The sequence below is a fragment of the Myotis yumanensis genome, unplaced genomic scaffold (assembly GCF_028538775.1).
Source record: "Myotis yumanensis isolate MYYU_CA2020_CCGP unplaced genomic scaffold, mMyoYum1.0.hap1 SCAF_14, whole genome shotgun sequence".
Classification (NCBI taxonomy): domain Eukaryota; kingdom Metazoa; phylum Chordata; class Mammalia; order Chiroptera; family Vespertilionidae; genus Myotis; species Myotis yumanensis.
The window spans coordinates 1,401,989-1,424,187 of record NW_027223765.1 but is presented as its reverse complement, the minus strand read 5'-3'; the positions used below and the strand labels follow the sequence as shown (position 1 = coordinate 1,424,187).

General features: G+C 47.5%; 1 protein-coding gene across 4 annotated transcripts in view; it reads left to right on the top strand.

Annotated features, from left to right (window-relative positions):
* The first annotated feature begins 920 nt into the window (after positions 1-920).
* Positions 921-22,199, top strand: part of QRICH1 (glutamine rich 1) — a 33,725-nt gene continuing 12,446 nt past the window's right edge. Inside the window, exons 1-5 of one of the 4 annotated variants that reach the window (XM_070391235.1) lie at positions 926-1,064; positions 2,737-2,796; positions 4,640-4,746; positions 11,435-11,764; positions 14,785-15,819. In XM_070391235.1, coding sequence (XP_070247336.1) covers positions 11,456-11,764; positions 14,785-15,819 — 1,344 coding nt within the window. In that variant the 5' untranslated portion in view covers positions 926-1,064; positions 2,737-2,796; positions 4,640-4,746; positions 11,435-11,455. Of the gene's footprint in view, positions 1,065-2,736; positions 2,797-4,639; positions 4,747-11,434; positions 11,765-14,784; positions 15,820-22,199 lie in introns of all 4 variants that reach the window. The other 3 variants (XM_070391236.1, XM_070391237.1, XM_070391234.1) reach the window with 3 other exon arrangements.

Genomic DNA, 22,199 nt, shown 5'->3' with positions numbered 1-22,199 from the left:
AGATCCTCTGCATCCAGTCGGAGGGAGTGGCGGTGGCCCTGGCGTGCAGCTCCCGTTAGGAGCCCTGTGCCAGCCCAGGTAGATGAAGAGAGGCCGGGCTCCCTGCCCAGCGTCCAGCACATGATGGAGTGCCTACCAGGTGCCAGGCACAGTGAGAAGAGGAAGACAGAATGACCAGGCGCTGTGCCGGGGCGGCCTCCCTGCGCCCGGAGGAGGTGGGAGGCGGTTCCTGGCCCAGCCTGGCTGCAGACTACTTCCAGGAAGTGACTCCAGGGCGGAACCCTCAGGGACAGGGAGTTTGCCGGTGCAGGAGGCACAAGTGCAAAGGTCCAGAGGTCTTTCAAAGGGAAGGGTGGCGCTGACTGCCCTTCCCGCGTGCGCCTGCAGCTTTAACACCCTCCACATTTTCCCTGTATACAAACACCGGCTACCAGAGGCCCCCTTTAAGGTGGACTGGACTGCGGGAGGCCGAGTCACAAAAGCAGAATATGGTGGGGGGAAGGAGGGGCCCAGGAACGAGGGGTATTTAGAGGACAGTATCCAGGGGGCGTCCCAGGTGGGACGCGGCTGGAACGCCAGGCCTAGGTCAGCAGCTGTGGGGGCCACCTTAACCGAGTCCGGCCCCGCGTGGGGCAGGTGGCAGAAGGTGGGCTTGGAGAGCAAGCTTTGAGCCCCCATCCTGCCTCGGCTCCAGGGCGAGGCCGACCTCCGGGGTGGGCTCCGCCCCGCATGAAGGGGCGTTCGGGGCGGGGCGCTCCGCCCTATACCCCTCTTTCTGCCGCTACCGCCGCCAAAGGCCGGGCCTACCTCCTCGCCAGAAGCGTTCCCTTTAAGTCAGGCCAGGAGGCAGCCTCAACTCTCGCGGGATCCAACGCTCAGAATATCGCGAGAGGGGCATTCGGCACCCATTGGCTGTGAGGGTTGAATGTAAGATGGCGCCCAGGGAGCTGTGAGGGGAAAATCCTGTCGGTCTTGGAGCGGCGACGGCAGAACCGGACCCCCGAGCGGTGCGGCGGGGCCGGCGGGTAGAGCGGCGGTGGCGGCGGCGGCGGCGACGTCGCCGGGTGAGGGCTCCAGTGGGGGAAGGGGCGAGGCGAGGCTGTGGGGCTGAGGCAGCGGGCCCACCCCACACAACGGCGGGCGGGCGGGCGGGGGCGGGTGGGCCGCTGCCGCTGGGCCCTGGAGACCTTGGGGCGGCTCCGGAGCGGAGAATGTCCCTGGGTTCGCGCGCCTTCGCCCCTCGGGTGGGGGGAGGAGTGGGTCGGGGATCGGGTGGGCGCGGCGCGCGAACGCGCGCTGGTGCTCGCGCGCGGCTGGGCCTGTTTATACGCGCGGGGGCGCGCGCGCTGTGCGGCCCTCCAGGTGCGCGTGGCCGCCGACGTGCGCGTCCTCGGCCCGGATAGCTCGGTTCCTGGAGCCGCGGCCCGCGGGCTGGAGCGGCTTTCCGGGGCGCGCACTCGCCCGCGAACCCGGGCTTCGGGGCGCGCGCCCTGCTGTTGGGTGGCGGCGCCTCCGCGAGGGCGCGCAGGACACCCCTGCTGCGCGGAGAGGTGGCGGGCGGGAGGCTGGCTGTGCACGGAAGGTTGCGGGTTGGGCCCTTCCTGCTCTGGTGACGTCCCCGGGCCGCTCGGGGGAAACCAGCCGGCTTTGCGGTCTGGCGAGCGGCCCCGCTCCGCCGCTAGGCGGGCGAGAGCGCTGGTCCTGGTTCTGGAAGAAGGCGGCGCCCCGAGGCCCCGGTGCGGGTGGGTGCCGCCCGGCGTCTGAGGGCTGCGAGCCCCCTCGAGCCGCTTCCCTTCGCCCGGCTGCCTTGTGCTCGGAGGGGAGGCTGCTCCTGGGGGCCCTTCCTTCCGCGGTGCCTGCTTTCACGTCCTCGGAAAGGAATTCTTCCACGAGCGCCATTCATACACGTCACCCCTGTGCGCTCCGGAAGGGAACGGGCGAGCGTGTGGACAAAGTGGAACTGCCCGTGCTCCGCAGTGCCGCTTATTAAACCCGTAAATGCAGCCTCCGTGAGACCCAGGGCCCGCTATGGCGCAGCTCTGCACCAAGCTGCCCAGGAGAAGATCGAACAGCCCGAGGATCGGTGCTCTCCCTTTTTGTAGTTCACACATTCCCGCCGGAAGAAATCCCCGGAATCGGCCCGTGCATCACCGCAGGAGTCACCTGTGATACAGATTTCCATCCCCCTTAAACCCCAGCACCGTGTTCTGGCAGCAGGGGAGGCAAAGCACCCCCTAGGGCAGCGGTTCTCAACCTGTGGGTCGCGACCCCTTTGGGGGTCGAACGACCCTTTCACAGGGGTCGCCTAAGACCATCGGAATACACATATATAATTACATATTGTTTTTGTGATTCATCACTATGCTTTAATTATGTTCACTTTGTAACAATGGAAATACATCCTGCATATCAGATATTTACATTACGATTCATAACAGCAGCAAAATGACAGTTATGAAGTAGCAACGAAAATAATTTTATGGTTGGGGGTCACCACACCATGAGGAACTGTATTAAAGGGTCGCGGCATTAGGAAGGTTGAGAACCGCTGCCCTAGTGTATGTTCTACGGTCTTGCTTCGTTAAGTTTAAGGAAAAAGAAGCGAAGAGGAAGAAGAATTAGCAGTCAGATTGGATAGTGATGGCGGTAGTGCTTTCTAACACCGTGTTATTTTAAGAACAAAGTGAAACTTAGAGGCTGAGGATGGAAGGAACTTCTTTGTTCTGTCTTCTTCAGAATGTTACAAGTCTTAAGGACTCAAGACAAGCAGCAGAAATACATGCAGCATGGTGACTGGTGAGTTAAAATCGTTCATGTGCTGGAACTGTGTGTGCAGTTGAATCGAAAAGTTACAAATCCTGCCCATGGCTCTGGTGCTGCCTGCCAGAGCTCACTAGGCAGGGGCCGGAGCGGGGGGAGAACTGCGTCTTTGAACCCAGTCACAGTCTGATGCTTTCCTCCCGTAAAATGTAAGTCAGCGCAAGTTGTGAACTTGAGTCACTCCACAGTCTGTGGCTCTGGGTGGGGTTGTCCTCCGTGTGGCAGCTTGAGAAGCTGGGATTTCTTCCTTCAAGCTGGCATGCCATCTCTGATCAGTGTGCGTGGTCCTGGATGCGCTATGCTTCTGCGTGTCTACTTTCTAAGTGGTCACCCTTACTCCGCAGGGGGAGGTGTGCCTGGACGCACCTGTTCTTTCCTGTTGCTTTGTCTTTAGCTGTCCCACATTCTGTTCCAGACGTCTTCTCCTCTCCAGCCTTCACCTAAAGGTTCCATTTATTTTTCCCTGAGTGGCAGACTGGGATTTCTGACTGGTTGCATGAAGACACAATAGTTAATCCTCTTACTTTGCTGAAAGAATTGTCCTTTGATTTCACATTTAGGCAAGGGCAGAACTGTAGATAGCGCTGGTGCACTGTGTCAGAAAGCTCTTTTTTCTTTCTAGAAATCTGTGAGATACCTTTATATAAACTCAGGTGCTCTGTATACAGTTGAGTGAAAAGTTAGGAAGTGAGCCCTTGTATCACTGCTACCTCCTCAAGAAGTGGAGCTTGCCGGCGCTCCTGAACTGAGCCTCTCCTGTCTGCCTTCTCACAGCTCCATCCCTGCAGACAACTACTTTTCTGACTTATGGGATAATCATGTTCTTTGTTTTCCTTTTAATTTTACCCCTTTATATTCCTCAACTGACACAGTTTTACTTGCTTTTGGATTCTATATAAATGGAGTCATGCTGGATTTTATGTCTTCTTTGTGTTTCATTCTTTCATGTTGTTTGCAGCTGTGGTTCATTACTTATCCACTTCACTACTGATAGGCATCTAGACTCCTCCTCGTTTGGGAATCTTGTTAATACTGCGTCATATATACCTAGTTAATAGAATTGCTGGATCATATGGGATGGATATTTTCAACTTTACTAGATATTGCAAATGGTTATACCAATTTATAGCCCATCAGTTAAGTTCCTGGTTGAATTGTGTTGTCCAAATATATAGTGCAAATAGAACTATAGTGCAAATAGAACTATGTCAGGAACTCCCCTCGTAAAGGCGTGGGGTCGATGAACAGCTTGATGGGGAGTCAGGAAAAGGCTTTATATTGGAGGGACCCAAGAAACGATAATTCCGGAGAGTACTTGGGTCCTCCCTTAGTATCTAAGTAGAAAAAAGAAAGAAGTGAACAGACCAATAGGAATGGAATCAATTACTGCTTTGGAGTAACCTTTGTCCTTGGTACCATCTTGTGTTCTAGTGATAAAGTAATAAAATAATGATAACGTTCGTATATGAGGGCCTGCTGTGTCAGGCACTATGCTAAGCTCTGATGGAAGTACAGGGGAAATACTAGTGATCAAAGTGTGCATACAAAACAAATTTCGTGGGTCTTTTGTTGTGGGGTGGGTTGTCTGTTTATTGTTTTGCAAAGCAGCTATTCTTAAAGTATTCAGAAGCAAATGCTTGTTTACAGACCCCCCCCACTCCATTAAGCCCCAGAGTGGCAAGTGTTTTGTTTTTTGTTTTTTAAATTTTTATCATCACTCTGAGGATATGTTTATTGACTTGAGAGAGAGAGTGAGAGAGAGAGAGAGAGAAACACCTTTGTAAGATTCATTGCCTCCCATACACGTGTCCCTACCAAGGATTGAACCCGAAACCTAGCCATGTGCCCTGACGGGAATCGAACCCACAACCTTTTGGTGTACAGGACCACGCTCCAACCAACTGAGCCACTCGGCCAGAACTTTTTGTAAGTATTTTAATTAATATTTACTGCCCCTCACCAAGTCCTTAACTTGGAGCTAATTTAGAATCTTGTTTCTTTTGGGGTTATAGAGAGTAGATTCATTGAGTTTATTCATTTCTCCTCCTCAATCTCAAGACTCAACCTTGTGTCTTGTGAACAGCATTTTGAAGTATTTAACAATCTTATTATGCAAGCATCTGGTGCTTGACGGGTTTATCTTTGAGTTTGAGATTTTGAGGGGGAAAATCATACTATAATCAACCAGAGTTGTTTGTGTGTTTGTTATTGTTATTGCTATGTAACTACTCTGCAAAAAATTTCACTTTTTGTTTTTTTTGTTTGTTTAATACAAATTATGGAAAATACAGGAGAGTACGAAACAAGAAGAAATTTAAGTCCTCTGTGATTCCACCACTCCAGTAAAACTGCTGTTAAAATTTAGATGCATTTTTGCCAGCTCTTTTTCTTATGTATATAATTAAAGAATACTGGAATCCTATATAATAAAGGGCTAATATGCAAATCGACTGAACAGCAGAACAACTGGTGCTATGATGCGCACTGACCACCAGGGGTCAGATGCTCAACACAGGAGTTGCCCCCGGTGGTCAGTGTGCTCCCACAAGGTGAGCACCGCTCAGAGCGCAGCAGTGCTAAGGATGTGTGACTGCCGGGAGTGCCCCCTGAGGGCTCCTGGACTGTGTGAGGGCACAGGCCGGGCTGAGGGACACCTCTGTGCCCCCCACACCCCCTTCCCTCCCCCCTCCCCCCGTATGTATTTCGTGTACCAGGCCTCTAGTAAATAAATACAATTGTGGGGGTTTTTTTGTTTGTTTTTTAAATATATTTTATTGATTTTTTACAGAGAGGAAGGGAGAGGGATAGAGAGTTAGAAATATTGATGAGAGAGAAACATCCATCAGCTGCCTCCTGCACACTCCCTACTGGGGATGGGCCACAACCAAGGTACATGCCCTTGATGGGAATCGAACCTGGGACCCTTGAGTCCGCAGACCGGCACTCTATCCACTGAGCCAAACTGGCTAGGGCTAAATACAGTTGTGTTTGCTCCCTTTTCACACATAGCTTGTTAATGTGTCAACTTTGTGTTGGGGTGGAGAGGGGTCAGCAAGAATCTTCTAGGTACCAACAGCTTTTTTTTTTAAAGCTACTGTGTTATAGAAAGATCTATGGAGTCACAGCTTACAAGCCAGACCTTTATATTTTAAGTCAGTGGGCAAAGGAATTTCAATCTTTCAATAAATGATAAAGGGACAAGTTGTTTGATGTTGGGAAAAACATTAGAGATTTACCTTACATTTTGCAAAATAAATTCTGAATGGATCAAAGCACATAAATAATACACTGTAAATTTAAAAACTTGTAGATGGAAAAATGGCCTGATCTTATGGTAGGGAGGACTATTTCTGAACATAAAAGCAAAGGAAGAAACCATCACCACTGTTGAGAATTTAATTCTTCCGTGTTTTTCTTTTACTGACTAGTGTGAAAAATTTCAATATATTTCTAAAGCTTTTTTCCCCCCTACACAGCCCTTTTGTGTCAGGTCAGATGCTGACTTCGGGCGCTTTCATTACTGGGATGTGTTAGTCTGGTGGATATTGCCAAGTGAGCAGGTGAAAAGGACAAGAAATGAAGCCGTGTGTGTTTCAGTCTGTGTAAATGGACAGTTTGAAATGTTCTTTGAAGTTGGCCTTTTTCATTAATTTTTTTAAGTCTTCCATTGAATACATTATTTGTTCCTATTTTTTAGCTTGCTCTGATTCCGTGGTTTTCAAACGATTTTGTGGACTTGGGTAGCATCAGTGAAGACCCCCCACCCCCGGGTGCTCAGTGAGAAAAAGCATTTGGAAGCAATGGCTTCTGCTTGCAGCCCCCCCAGCAGTAGGCGCTGTGCTCGGAGCACTGCATATGTGTTTTTTCCATGTTTTAAATAAATTTACTTTCCAGAACAATAATTTTACATGCTTTTGTTTTATACTGGCATGCTTCAATGCAACCTTGTGATTAACAAGTTCTAAAACAAAATTGATTTGTTCTATTTATTTTTCTGTGTTTTTTTTTTCTTTATTAAGGTATTACATATGTGTCCTTATCCCCCCATTGCCGCCGCCCTCTTCCCCCCAATGCCCTCACCCCCCTGGTGTCTGTGTCCATTTGGTCAGGCGTATATGCATGGATACAAGTCCTTTGGTTGATCCCTTACCCCCACCCTCCCCTACCTTCCCTCTGAGGTTTGATGGTCTGATCGATGCTTCTCTGTCTCTGGATCTGTTTTTGTCCATCAGTTTATTTTGTTCATTATATTCCGCAAATGAGTGAGATCATGTGATATTTATCTTTCTCTGACTGGCTTATTTCACTTAGCATAATGCTCTCCAGTTCCATCCGTGCTGTTGCAAATGGTAAGAACTCCTTTTTTACCGCAGTGTAGTATTCCATTGTGTAGATGTACCTGCATATGGTTTTATACTTTTGGCTCTAAACTACTTAAAACACATGGCTAGCTACTTACCAAAAGGTGTTTTTATCATTGAATATTTCAAATATTTTCACAAGTATAGAGAAGATATAATGAACATGTGTGTACGAACCTTTATCAACTTTTCTAAGTTTTATAGATTTTTCCCCTTTTTTTGATGAAAGCTTAAAGAATAAACTTTGAGACTTCATAGCAGATACCTTTTTCCAAGCTTTTTTCCATTCTTTTTGAGAGATGACTATCCATCTTACTTGCGATTCTGCCCAGGGAATAAATTGATATTTAAAGTTTCTCTTAGTGACATTTTTGAAGGTTGCATTCTGGGTATACTGACAGGATTTGTTTGGAGTAGAATAGTTTTTATCATCTTTGAAACCTTGATTTAGAAAAAAACTCCAAGTTTGATTTGGTAGAAATGCTGTGTTCTAAAACTAAAAGATGGATTAAACAGAAATTATACTCACCTAGCTAAATGTTTGTCGGAAATAGAGGGCATGGGACTTCAATTTCTTTGTTACATAGTGGGAAGTCTAGAGATACTCTAAAGTAATGAATCCACAAATAGAGTCCACTTAAAGCTATCAAGGTGATTGTGACAAAAAATAAAATGTGATAGGCAGAAGTTGGTGAGAGGAAGATGATTTAAATGCCCCAAAACTCACCATTCCTAAAGGACAGATCAGTGTTTATTCAAAATGGGAAGATCAGGAGTCCCTGGCTGGGGAGCTCAGTTGGTTAGAGTGTTGCCCGGAGATGCCAAGGTTGCAGGTTCAGTCCCCTGTCAGGACACGTACAGACTCAACCAGTGGCCCTGGCCAAGTGGCTCAGTTGGTTAGAGCATCATCCTGTGCACCAAAAGGTTGTGGGTTCCATTTCCGGTCAGGACACTTGCCCAGGTTGTGGGTTCGATCCCTGGTCCAGGCGAGGACAGGAGACAACCGATCAATGTTTCTCTTTTTCTCTTTACCTCCTTCCCTCGCTCCCTCCCTGCCTTCCTCTCTCTTTAAAAAACACACAGATCTTTGGGTGAGGATTTTTTTAAAAAAAGAATCAACCAATGAATGAATAAATAAGTGAAACAAATTGAGGTTTCTCCCCCCCCCCCCTTTCCCTCCCTCTCTCTTTCTCTTTTTTTAAAAAAATATATTTTATTGATTTTTTACAGAGAGGAAGGGAGACGGATAGAGATTTAGAAACATCAATGAGAGGGAAACATTAATCAGCTGCCTCCTGCACACTCCCTACTGAGGATGTGCCCACAACCAAGGTACATGCCCTTGACCGGAATCGAACCTGGGACCTTTCAGTCTGCAGGCCGACGCTCTATCCACTGAGCCAAACCGGTTAGGGCTCTCTTTCTTTCTCTAAAATCAAAAAAATAAAATTGGTACATCAAGAACCAGAAGTCAAAGTATTCTTAGTGATTTCTTCATTTTATATCTTCGTATAGTATTTGAACATTTCTTCTTAGAAAATGGATGTATTACTTTTATCCTCCCCCCCAAAAAAAGAAAAACAAAAAACACACAGAAAATCCAAGTGGAAAATACACTGAAAAGTGAGGAGAGCTTGTTTCTAGGAAGCAAGTTGGTGCCTTTCTGCTTTATACTTAATATCAGACTTCCGATGAGTCCCTGGAAGTAGGGAAACTTTAAAAGGTGAGAGAAAATAAGGCCACTAGGAACACTCCAGGGACTGCCTTGACCAAGCAGTATTTGTATGAAGGTTTCCTAGTTCTTTAAATTTAATTTGCAATGTTTCTTTGTACTTGCTGTGTGCTCATATTTATCTTCTCTCAGATTTGAGACAAAGTTTGTGCTGCATGATTCCTTATATTTTATTTTTTTATTGCTTTGACATATAGCTGTGTTTCCTGCACAGGCAATCTTCAAAATTCAAGCAGTCGCTCAATATTTTATAGGAATGCAACTAATTGATGAAGGAAGTAAATTAGGAAATAGGAATGTCAGTTGACCTCTGCTGTTTTATAACGGAGGTAAAAAAAACCACAACACACCAAAAACCTGAACTCTGCACCGGCATGGGCGAGAACCCGTTACCTGCTGCTGGTATCATGTCTCCCGGCCCCTTCTGAGCCGAGGAGCACTAGTGTATGTGATAAGGCATTAGGATCACATGTTGTGAACTTTGTGTGCCGTGGAGTCTGTGTTATGAGAGGTGTCTTCGTAGGAAGGGCATTCCAGCTGTGATGTTCTCATCCAAGGGAGGCCTTGGCGCGCTGTGCCCATGTGAGTTGGTGGGTCGCCTGCACTGAGTGGCCTGCCCTGACTAACGGAAGGATGGGTGCGTGGCCTTGATCTTCTCACGCATGTGGACAGCATTGATAGCTTAATTTTGAAGTCGCATAGAAGATCACTATGCCCCTGCCCTAGAGAAGGAAGAGCTGGGCAGGGGTGGGGAAAAGAGGTGAAAGGGACCGACGGTGAACTCTCAGAAGGCGCGGCCCGCAGCAGCGCTCGCCTTGTGCGTCCTGGGCCTGCGCCGGCGCTCGGTGTGCTCTGCCCTCCGCTGTGCTGTGGTTTCCTAGGAGCCTGGGTTCAGGCAGGATGAGGCCTGTGCTGTCTCGTTTGTGGAGACGCACATTTACAATGTGTTATGTACGTCGTCGTAGAAGATTCACTGCTGGGGCTCTTCTGTTTGAAACACCTGAATAGAATCTGTGCTTACAGCACTCCACAGGAGTATTGCCAGTTCCGTCAGTTAATAGCAGGAAGAGTCGTGTCTTTTCTTTGGTCTCACTCTGGCTGTGGGTTTTTCCCCAAGGTACATACTAACCATTTACTAGGGAAAAGCATAACATTTATGGTTGTAAGTTATAGATATTATGGAGCCAAGAGTCACAATGCTTCTTGTTCCAGATTGAATTCCAAATGCAATGAAGCACCTACTATGTGTCAGCCATTCAGAGAGGACCAGGACACAGTTTGTCTGCCAGTTGAAAGAGATGATATAGACACCTTACATCTGTAACATAAGGCAAAACCTGCGGGCAGTGAGAGACCGATGTTTCTAGCCGGATGGCTCAAGGAACAAGTCATTTTCCAGACATTGGAGGTGGACTGAGAGTCCTTTTGGCAAAAAGGGTCACTTGGCTGGCGTGGCTCTCACATCCTGCTGCTGCTTGTAGCTGTTGTGGAGGTGCTGCTGACCAGGAAAGGAGGGGGTGGCAGCAGCGGCAGCAGGGCAGGCGGCCGTCCGTCACAGGGCGCATGGTTGTCCTTCAGGAACTGGGAGCTCCTCCCCACTCCTGCAGGTTAACTCTCCCGGTAAAGACCCTGGTGGGAAACGTGTAGAATTGGTTTCTGAATTGTGGTGGTGACCTAGTCATTTAAGACACCATTCAGTTCCCTCCTCCGCTTATGTTAACAATGAATACCTATGTAGCCCTCTCTGTGTCAGGTTCTTTCCTAGGTGCCTTACATATATTTAATCCTCATGTCAATTTTGTGAGGTAAATACTATTTTATCCCCATTTTATAGACAAGGAAACTAAGGTCAACTGACTTGTCTGGGATTGCCCAGCTAAGGAGAAATTGGGGTAGGATTTGAACCTAGGTGGCCTGGCCCCAAAATCCACGCTCGTATTCAGTCAACTGTGTCACAAAAGAATGAGCAGTATGTGGCAACATGGAATTTGGGGTGCTCCTGATGAGAGGTGGAGAGGTCAAGAACACATCCCCTATCTCTTGGGTCTTGCCATAGCTAGGTGGTATGCTGTCCCTTCACTGTAGCACAGTTGGCAGTGGAAATAGGACAGGTCAGTAGGATCCCTCTTCCTAGCTTCCCTGGCAGTCCTCTCTGTGATGGTCACAGAGCCGTTTTGCATGTGACTCATTGTCCAGTGCTTGGCTCTGCAGAAAAGATGGGATTGGCCTAGTGCTGGGTGGAGAGCGTGTTTTTAGCCTGTTTCATCCAGTACTGTGGCGCATGCTTTTGTTTTTTTGTCTTCAGTGTGATAGTTTGATTAAGAAATGTTTATGGAAACTATTTTCAGGTACCATTAATTGGAAAAAAATAAGGTGATATAATAAAACTTTACTTTGGATTCCAGATGTATACAGCTGCCCTGACTATTCTATTCTGATGCAAGCGTGATTGCCCTGTGCATTACAAGATATAAAAATAATAGCATAATTTTGACTTATGGCCACTTATTTTTATTACTAGGAACCCTGAGGCCTCTGCAATATGAATAATTCTCTGGAGAACACCATCTCCTTTGAAGAGTACATCCGCGTGAAGGCGCGGTCTGTCCCACAGCACAGGATGAAGGAATTTCTGGACTCACTAGCCTCGAAGGGGCCAGAAGCCCTACAGGAGTTCCAGCAAACGACTACCACGACCATGGTGTACCAGCAGGGGGGGAACTGCATTTACACTGACAGCACCGAAGTGGCCGGCTCTTTGCTTGAACTTGCCTGTCCAGTCACCACCAGTGTTCAGCCACAAACCCAGCAAGAACAGCAGATCCAGGTTCAACAGTCACAGCAAGTCCAGGTAAAGGGCAACGTTGAGGTGCTCCTACTTCCTGGGCTTTACTTGCCATCATGGTTGTGTTTAGTCAGAGTATCACATCTACATACAGTCTCAGGTTACTTTCACCAAGGGGAATATTTTTTTTTAAGCATTTTCTTTAATACAAAGTTTCATAGTTCATGCAGACCAAAAATATTTGCAACCACTGTCAGTGACCACCGATGCTTGCCTTTGCTTTGGAGAACTGAATAGTCTAGAAGTCAGAGGTCTTCTGGGCCTATTTGGTGTGACACGCTGATGTAACTGAAGTTCCCTTCCAGCTCACCTCCCTGAGCAGATCAGGAACATGGGAGGGTTAGCCTTGGCTCCGCACTAGAAGCATGACATTTAGAGCTCGTTCGAAAATGGAAAAGCTGATGGATTCTAGTGATCGTCATCTAGCTGTATGGTTCCATGATTCAGGGTACCTGCAGATTTCTAGCTGCATTTGCTGTTTATAGTTTATAAGCCTCAAGAAACAGTGCTAATCAGTCACGAGCTTTCCGAAAGAGGAGGAACTAACACATTTGCTGGGATGGTAAACGTTTTCTTCTCTAGGGTTCTTTATATAAGTGAAACTAAATCTCTAGTTTCAAATGCTGCTTTCTTGCTACTGAATTGTGGTTACATTTCATTTTGCCCTTGATGCTTTTTTCCCACCAACAAAATAGAAAAGGGGGTGGAAGAGGCAGGAGTGTGGTGAGGTATGTTCTGGTGAAATAGAAGGTTAGCCCCTTTGCCTCTTGGGACTGCAAGTGGATATATTCCTCTATTTAAAATTAAAAATTCCCACCAGTAGTGGCGTAAGAGGATTCCAATTTTTTTTACATCCCCACCAACACGTGCTATTTGTCTTTTTATTTTTTATTTTTTTGTAGCCATCCTATGGGTTTGAGGTGGTATCTCATGCTTTTGATTTGCATTTCCCTGATAGCTAACAATGTTGAACAACTTTTAATGTGCGTATTAGCCATTTGCATGTCTCCTTAGGATAAATGTCTATTCAGATGCTCTCCCATTTTTTTGTGTATGATATGAGGAAGCGGTCCAACTTCATTCTTTTTATATGGACAGCCAGTTGTTCTAGCACCATCCTTGGTTATCTTTTGTGCTGTCTCCTTCTGCTATTAGATAGATATACTCCCACATCTGCCTTTTTGTTTTCTTCTTTCCTAATTTCTAGCTGTGTTTAAAGTAATTTAGATATGTGTGTCTGCTGGGAAAAATCTTTCCCCTTTTTTTGAAATTTTATAAGTTTATTTGAGCCAAACTGATGACATATGCCGTAAAGCCAGATCTCAAATGCTCCCAAATCTTTCCCTTTTTTATACATGCATATTTTTATTGATTTCAGAAAGGGAGAAGGAGAGAAAAACAATGATGAGAGAGAATCATTGATCGGCTGCCTCCTGCACGCCTCCTACTGAGGATCAAGCCCACAACCCAGGCATGTGTTCTTGACCTGAATCGAACCCGGAATCCTTCAGTCCACAGGACAACGCTCTATCCACTGAGCAGCACCAGCTAGGGCAAACCTTTCCCTTTTGTAAATTACACACTATGCATAGCATCTCTTCGTGCTGCTTTGTATACTAAAGTAATAATAAGACGAGTTGCATCATCAGAAATGTGTGATTCAGGATAGAGTAACCTTCCTCAAATTAAATTTTCAGAAATCTTACGGGTTTTTTAATGGCTTCTCTATTAAGGACAAGCATGTCTTAAATAAGCACTCTAAGAAAACAAGCAGATAAGCAAAAACAAGCTCATATATACAGAGAGCAGATTGGTGGTTGCCAGCGGGGAAAGGGCAAAGTGGGTGAAGGGGTGAATTGTATGGTGAAAGGTGCTGACTAGACTTTGGCATTGATCACTTTGTAGTGTGGACGGATGTGGAGCTGCAGTGTTACTCGTTATATAATGCTATATACCAATTTTGCCTCTTTTTTTTAAAGGCACTCCAAGGAATTGTTAAATAGTGCTTGTATTTTATTTTAAAAAATATTTGTATTGATTTCAGAGAGGGAGAGGGAGATAGAAATATCAATGATGAGAGAGAATCATTGATTGGCTGCCTCCTGCATGCTCCCCACTGGGGATTGAGCCCACAAACCAGGCATGTGCCCTTGACCGGTACTGAATCCGGGACCCTCTAGTCTGCAGGCTGACACTCTGTCCACTGAGCCAAACCGGTTAGGGCAGTGCCTGCATTTTAGCAGCAAAGCTGGAGATATTTCCAAAAGACATTTCAAAAGTTTTCTCTCTACTGTGTTTTCCACTAGTTGTTTGATGGGAGTAGTTTTGATCCTGAGTTGGGAATTGAGTGCCTGTGGAAAGAACATACTTGTCTTTCTGACCTTTTAGAATAGTGATCTGCACACTTTTTATCATTCACCCCATGGATAAACTATTTTTTTAAGGTGCAAGGAAGTATATATTTATAAATTATATACTTGTACTACTATATCAGTAAGCAAAACCAAAAGTAGTCACATTTTAATCCTCACCCAAGGATATTTTTCCATTGATTTTTAGAGAGAGATAGAAACATTGATGTAAGAGAGATTCATTGATTGGTTACCTCCTGCACGCTCCCCGACTGGGGCTGGGGATAGAGTCTGCAGCCGAGGTATGTGTCCTTGACTGGAATCGGACCTGGTACCCTTCAGTCTGCCGATGCTCTATCTACTGAGCCAAACCGGCCGGGGCAAAGGGGGTCACATATTTAAAAAAGAGTGAAAAATGAGCAAAAGTTCAGATATTTCCTTTGTAGGCCCCAGTTGATAGCCTAGTTGCTCTCACGTGGATGTGTGTTGCTCTGAGTGCAATGTGATGCTGGAGAGTTTTGCAAATGGTTCTGGGATTGGTGGCCTCCTCAGAAGCCTTGGTCCGGCAGCCCTTCCTCCTCCATGCCTGGGGCCCTCCGCCTGACATCTTCTCTCCCCTGCGGGGCTGGGTCTCAGTGTTGTCTCATTTACTCACTGTGGCTCTTGTCGCTGCAGGTACAAGTGCAGGTACAGCCGTCTCCGCAGCAGGTTTCCGCACAGCAGCTCTCCCCGCAGCTCACCGTGCACCAACCTCCTGAGCAGCCCTTCCAGGTCCAGGTACAGATCCAAGGCCAAGCACCACAGCCGGCAGCCCCTTCCATCCAGACCCCAACGTTGCAGAGTCCCAGCCCCTCACAGCTACAGGCAGCCCAGATCCAGGTGCAGCACGTGCAGGCGGCGCAGCAGATCCAAGCTGCAGAGATCCCAGAGGAGCACATCCCACATCAGCAGATCCAGGCTCAGCTGGTGGCTGGCCAGTCTCTTGCCGGGGGTCAGCAGATCCAAATCCAGACCGTGGGTGCCCTTTCCCCACCACCGTCCCAGCAGGGCTCACCGCGGGAAGGGGAGCGACGGGTTGGCACAGCCAGTGTTCTCCAGCCAGTGAAGAAGCGCAAAGTGGACATGCCCATCACTGTGTCCTACGCCATCTCAGGACAGCCGGTGGCCACCGTGCTGGCCATTCCACAGGGCCAGCAGCAGAGCTACGTATCTTTGAGGCCAGACTTACTGACAGTGGACAGTGCCCACCTGTACAGTGCCACGGGGACCATTACCAGCCCCACCGGAGAGACCTGGACCATCCCTGTTTACTCTGCCCAGCCCCGGGGGGACCCTCAGCAGCAGAGCATTACCCACATTGCCATTCCCCAGGAGGCCTACAACGCAGTTCACGTCAGTGGCTCACCCACGGCCCTGACGGCTGTAAAGCTGGAGGACGACAAGGAGAAGATGGTGGGCACGTCAGTAGTGAAAAACTCCCATGAAGAGGTAGTGCAGACCCTGGCAAACTCTCTCTTTCCAGCACAGTTCATGAATGGCAACATCCACATTCCAGTGGCTGTGCAGGCTGTGGCAGGCACATACCAGAATACAGCTCAGACTGTCCATATATGGGACCCTCAGCAGCAGCCACAGCCACAGACCCCCCAGGAACAGACGCCACCGCCACCGCCGCCTCAGCAGCAGCAGCAGCTCCAGGTTACTTGTTCAGTAAGTGAGACTCAACTGTGCGTAGCCTGCGCCCTTAGGACCCACTCAAACCCAGAACTTGCCTGGCAACCTCTGACCCTTCTGGTTGTTTATGCAGTGATGCTAGTCTCGAAGTAGTAAAGTGTTTGATATTCTAGATGGGGTAGGGGAGGGGACAGAAGCAGTAAGTGAAGCTATGAAACAGGAGTTCTGTCCTGGTACCTAGAGGTAAATGAAATGATCAGTAACTGCTTTAGGGTTACCTGAGGTGCTTCATTGTTAATATCTCTTTGGAAGAGTAAAGTTCTAAGTAGAGACCAATGGTACCCCTAAGTGGTATCCTCATCCCAGGAGCTACTTTCTGTATCATAAATGAAAGGATCTAGTGGAACCTTAGTAGTTTAGCACAGACTTTAAACTAGCTCAGTGGAGCAGACATGTAACTTCCTTTTTTCATTGTCATCTGTGGACACAGTGTAGGTGAATTAGAAGATCTAAAATACCTCCTGGTTGGCCTATCACCTTTGGGAGCCTTGAACAAGCCATTTATGCAGTGGGATTTCCCAAAGGTGTTTTTATGGTCCTTAAAAATCCTCCTATATAATAAGAGGCTAATATGCAAATTGACCTAACAGCAAAATGACCACAGTCACTGTGACCCACTGACCACCAGGAGGCAGATGCTCAATGCAGGAGCTGCCCCCTGGTGGTCAGTGCACTCCCACAGGCGGAGCGCCGCTCAGCCAGAAGCCAGGTTCATGGCTGGTGAGTGCAGGGGCAGTGGTGGGAGCCTCTCCTGCCTCCACAGCTGCACTAAGGATTTCTGACTGCCGGCTTAGGCCTAAGCCATCAGTGGGACATCCCCTGAGGGCTCCCACACTGCGAGAGGGCGCAGGCTGGGCTGAGGAACACACACACACACACACCACCAGTGCATGAATTTTGTGTGCTAGGCCTCTAGTAGTAAAGATAAGCTTTGGTTACTTGAATTTTCTTTTATGATAGCTATGTTGAATTTTTTTTTTAAGTTTTTTATTTTGAAATCATTCAGATTTCTATAAAAGTTGCAAAAATATAATTCTGTTGAACTTTTAACTTTAAAATTGTTTTTGCTCTTTTATCATTTCTAATTGTTAACTTCTCAAGACTATTAGCGAACTTCCCACTCCTTGTCTAGCAGAGCTTTACAGTGGATCTGGGGCCTCTGGTCTTGTGGATCTGCTGAAGACAGTGTGCCTCACAGGGCAAGGGCTCCTGGGCTGCATGGGAGGGAGCTGACACAAATGAAGCACTGGCGGACCAGGGACCACGCTCAGAAACTTGGGCAGTAAATGATTTTGATGAGGCAAAAGCTGACCAGGCAGCAGTACATGATCTTAGGTGACTTTATTAAAGAACTATTGAATAATCAGCTGCCAGGCCTAGAAGTAGCACAAGACAGTCATTGTTTCAGGTAGCTTATAGTCCGTTGTAGGAGTAAGAACATATAATTTCTATCTCGTTGAATTATTTATAAGGCAGCATAATGAAGTGTGACATTGTGTGCCACACACACAAAGAAAAACTGGGACTTCAGAAAACATTGCAGGCTAACAAGTCAGCAGAGGCTTCTTTGTGGGAGAAGTGGAGTGTGCTCTGGTTTATAGCTCACTGACAGAATGGAGCAGCACGAGCAGAGTCAGGGATGGGAAGGAGGGACATGGCCTTGGGGAGCATGAGGGGGGCTCTGGGAGAGAAGGTAGTATGGGAGCAAAGGCATTACCTTCACAGAGTGAAGAGTTGAGCTGGATGATGATTTCGGGTGGGCAGTTTTTCAGATTCCTACGAGTGTGATTAGAAGAAGAATCAGCCTGGTGGTGTGCTCAGTGGTTGAGCATTGACCTAGGAACCAGAAGGTCATGGTTCAGTTCCCGGTCAGGGCACATGCCCAGCTTGTGGGCTTGATCCCCAGTAGGGGGTGTGCAGGAGGCAGCCAATCAGTGGTCTCTCTCATCATTGATGTTTCTTTCTCTCTCTCCCCCCTCTCCCTTCCTCTCTGAAACCAATAAAAATATATTTTAAAAAAAGAAGAATCAAGTGTGGGGGTGGAGAGTTGGTTGCCTCTAGGAGAGACCAGCCAGGAGACTTGTGATAGGGCTTGTACTGAGCTTCGCTTGCAGGCTTGGAACCCATCATGCCTCTTCTCAGCTCTCTTGGGCCTGATGGTCCAATTTTCAGGTCAGGGCTCTTGGTACTCATTCGTCTCTTAATAATTTGTACATTCGGGCCTGGCTGGTTTGGCTCAGTGGCTAGAGCGTCAGCCTGTGGACTGAAGGGTCCCGGGTTCGATTCTAGTCAATGGCACATGCCCGGGTTGCGGGCTTAATCCCCAGTGGGGGGGCCTGCAGGAGGCAGCCAATCAATGATTCTCATCATTGATGTTTCTGTCTCTCTCTCCCCCTCCCTTCCTCTCTGAAATCAATAATAAAAATATATTTTAAAAATAATAATAGTTTGTATATTCGGGCCCTTCAGCAGAAGATCTTCCCTGGAGTTCATTTGGTGGGCCCCTGTTCTTCGGTGCTGTGTCTCCGTTGGGAAAGTCTTATGGGGACTTATATCAAGCATTATTACCAGAAAAAGAAAAATTGGGAAGAATACTCCTCATGCAGGAAAGGTCAGTTTGTCCACTTACACCACAAACATCCCCTTGCCTCCTCCTCAGGTTCTGTGCTGAGGAGCAGCATGACTCAGACAGTCTCTGCCCGTGGGGCTCTCGCAGCCTGTGGGCAGGCAATTGTGCTGTGGAGTGAGCTGGACTCTAAGGCGAGTGTTGTGCTCCTGCACCTGCCATCCCTGTATGAACACTCTCATCCCCATGTTTATGGCAGAACCTCCCTCCCTCGACTCTCACCCACCTCCATCGCCTGCCTGCCTTCTCCGCTCTCCATATTCCCAGAATCCTCAAAGGGATTATACGTACAAGCCGACTCCACTTGCTAACCAGTTTTCAACACACAACAGTGCTCTTGTCCGGCAAGGTCAGCAGTGGCCAGATCCAATAAGCACATCTGTTTTCAATCTTAGCAGCACACAACACAGCCTTCTTCAAACTCGTCTGGGCTTTCATTTTATACCCGGTTTCTTCCTGTGCCGTTGATTCTTTCCCTTCTTAGGATCTAGTGTCTGTTCCTGTATCGGAGCCGTACATGTTGATGTTCCTCCGCGAGCAGTACTGGCCCTTTTTTCTCCCTCAGGGATTTCTGTCCTTTGGTACGGTTTTCACATAATCTAGATCGTGGTGGGGATGCCTGGCCCCGGGGCCCTGTCCTTTGATCGGGCCCTGCCAAGGCAACCACAGATAGAACTTGAAATTCAGGAAATCTAGGCGATTCTTTCATAGCAGCATAATTTTAAATTGATCGTGTGTATGGCCCACGAATGATGATACAAATGTGTAAATGGCCCTTGGCAGGGAAAAGGTTCCCAGCCCTGCCCCAAATGGTGCTGCTGCTAAAGATGTTCACCGACGGTGCCAGCATTGCTCTTCGGTTCCGTATTTTAACTCATTTAATTCTCCCACCAACCTTACGAGATATGTACCACTGTCTCCATGTTACATATGAAGAAACTGAGGCACAGAGAGATTCAACAAAAGGCCACCATTAGTAGGTAGCAGACTTGGGATTCAACCCTGGACAGGCAGGCACTGCAGTCCATTGTAACCCCTGTGCTGCCCTGACACACACGTCTTAGGCTCTCCATGCCTTTCCCATTAGGCCCCTTCCCACACGTTCAGCAGTTACTGTTTACTTGGATTTAAGAAGATCCCTCAGCTCTTCATTAGCATCAACTCTGCCACTATCGAAAACTTCCCAATCCGAGGAAGTGGTAGCATTAGCCAGTCACCCGTTTCTTCAAGCCAGAAACCCAGGAGTCGCCCTGGAGTCTGCTTTCCCTTACTCCTCGCCGCAAGTTCATCAATAAGCCACATTGGTTCTACCACCACTTCGCAGACCCTTAAATCATTCCCACTGCCACTGAGTTGAGGCGACCAACACCTGCTTCCACTTTTGCTCTTCATTTCATTCTCCATAGATCACCATGAGTAATATTTGTTTGTTTTTTGTTAATCCTCACCCGAGGATATTTTTTTCATTGGTTTTTTAGAGAGAATGGAAGAGGGAGGGAGGAGAGAGGGAGACAGACAGACAGACGGACATCGATGTGCCCTATCTGGTTTGGCTCAGTAGATAGAGCATCAGCCTGCGGACTGAAGGGTCCCGGGTTTGATTCCCGTCAAGGACACATTCCCGGGTTGCAGCTCAATACTCATAGGGGGCATGCAGGAGGCAGCCAGTCAATAATTTTCTCTCATCATTGATGTTTCTTTCTATCTCTCCCTCTCCCTTCCTCTCTGAAATCATTAAAAATATATTGTTTTTTAAAAAGAAGCATTGATGTGAGGGAGACACATCAATTTGTTGCCTCCCACACACACCCCGACCGGGGCTGGGGATCAAGCCTGCAACCCAGGTATGTGCCCTTGACTGGGAACCGAACTTGTGACCTTCTGATGCATAGGCCGGTGTGGTCTAACCATTGAGCCACACAGACCAGGGCTAATTATTATTATTATTATTGTTTTTAATCCTCACTCTAGGACAGTGATGGCGAACCTTTTGAGCTCGGCGTGTCAGCATTTTGAAAAACCCTAACTTAACTCTGGTGCTGTGTCACATATAGAAATTTTTTGATATTTGCAACCATAGTAAAACAAAGATTTATATTTTTGATATTTATTTTATATATTTAAATGCCATTTAACAAAGAAAAATCAACCAAAAAAATGAGTTCGTGTGTCACCTCTGACACGTGTGTCATAGGTTCGCCATCACTGCTCTAGGATATGCTATTGGCTTTAGAGAGGGGGGAAGGGAGAGGGAGAGGGAGAGAGAAAAGAACATCAATTGGTTCCCTTCCATACATGCCCCAACCGGGGATCAAACCTGCAACCTAGGTATGTGCCCTGACTGGGAATCGCACTCGCAACCTTTTAGTATATGAGAATATGCTCCAACCAACTGAGCCATACTGGCCAGGTCAAGAATAACTTTTTTTTTTTTTTTAATGTAACATTATGTCACTTCCCAGCTTAAAATTATCCAAGGAACTCCATTATAAATAGGAAAAAATCCTCTAACCAGTGTACAAGGTCTTACTTACATCAGTACTTTTCAACCTGGGTACTACCCATATTCACTGATAGACATTTGGACACGTGTGGCAGCGTTTTGGTTGTCAGGATGCTTGGGAATGTTACATGAAGTGGGTAGAGCACACAAAGGAGGGGCCTCGCAAAAAGCCAGTAGAGAAGCAGTTCCCCACCTCCTTACCCTGTCAGAGTCCCCGGTTTCCAGGTTTCCAGCTTGGGTAGATGGCGTTGCCATTGAAAAGGGAGGGGGATCTCAGGAACGTCGTCGTGGGTGGAGGGGGAGGAGTTCTCTCTGTAGAGGTTAGTGTGAGGGCGCTAGCAGGTGTCCAGGTGGAGGTGCACAGTCCCATGGGGGATTACGGAGGTCTACTTAAGTTGGCATCGCTTCGAGCTGCAAAGCCAGCAGTCATTTCCACCAGCGTGGAAACCTGTCTGGGAACACGGGCGAGACTCATCAGGAGGATGGCAGCTGAGCTGAGAAGGGTGTGGAGAGTGGGGCTCCGGGTTGGCAGACATTCCAGGGCCTGGCACTGGCATTGCTGTACCTCCTATTTTAATAAGGTATATTGTCAAAGCTAAGGCAATCGTTTTTATTTTTATTTATTGATAGCAAATTTATGTGTCCTGGATAAATGATTTTGCTTTTGATTGGAATGGTTTGACCTTCCTCAGGAGAATTGCTCAAGGAAGTTTGTGCAGCATGTGGACAGGTGCGTGAGCTCCAAGAGCCCGTGCATGGTGTCTGTCCCGCCTGGTGGGGACTGTGGTTCAGACTCCTGGATTTTCTCTGCCCGCTTGTCTGCATGGCTGCGCTGTCAGCTCACTGAGGATGGGAACAGTCTTCCTTTGGAGGCAGGAAGCTAGAGCAGTGCCTCCTGTCTTCCGAAACAGCCCTTACGAGCCAGCGCAGCATTACTGAGATGGACCTGGGAAAATGGATCCTATGTATAGCTGGAGAAGGCCGACCCTCCTGGCTTGCAGTGGCAGGGATAGGGACATGGCTCGTCTGTTGGACTTTCCTTTCTCTAAAGCAGTGGCTCTCAACCTTGGCTGCACATTAGAATCACCTGGGAATCTTTTTAAAATCCTGATTTCTGGGCCTCATCCTCCGGAAATTCTGTTTCTTTGTTACTAATGTTGTGGCCCCACCCCATAACAAAGAAACAGAATTTCCGGAGGATGAGGCCCAGAAATCAGGATTTTAAAA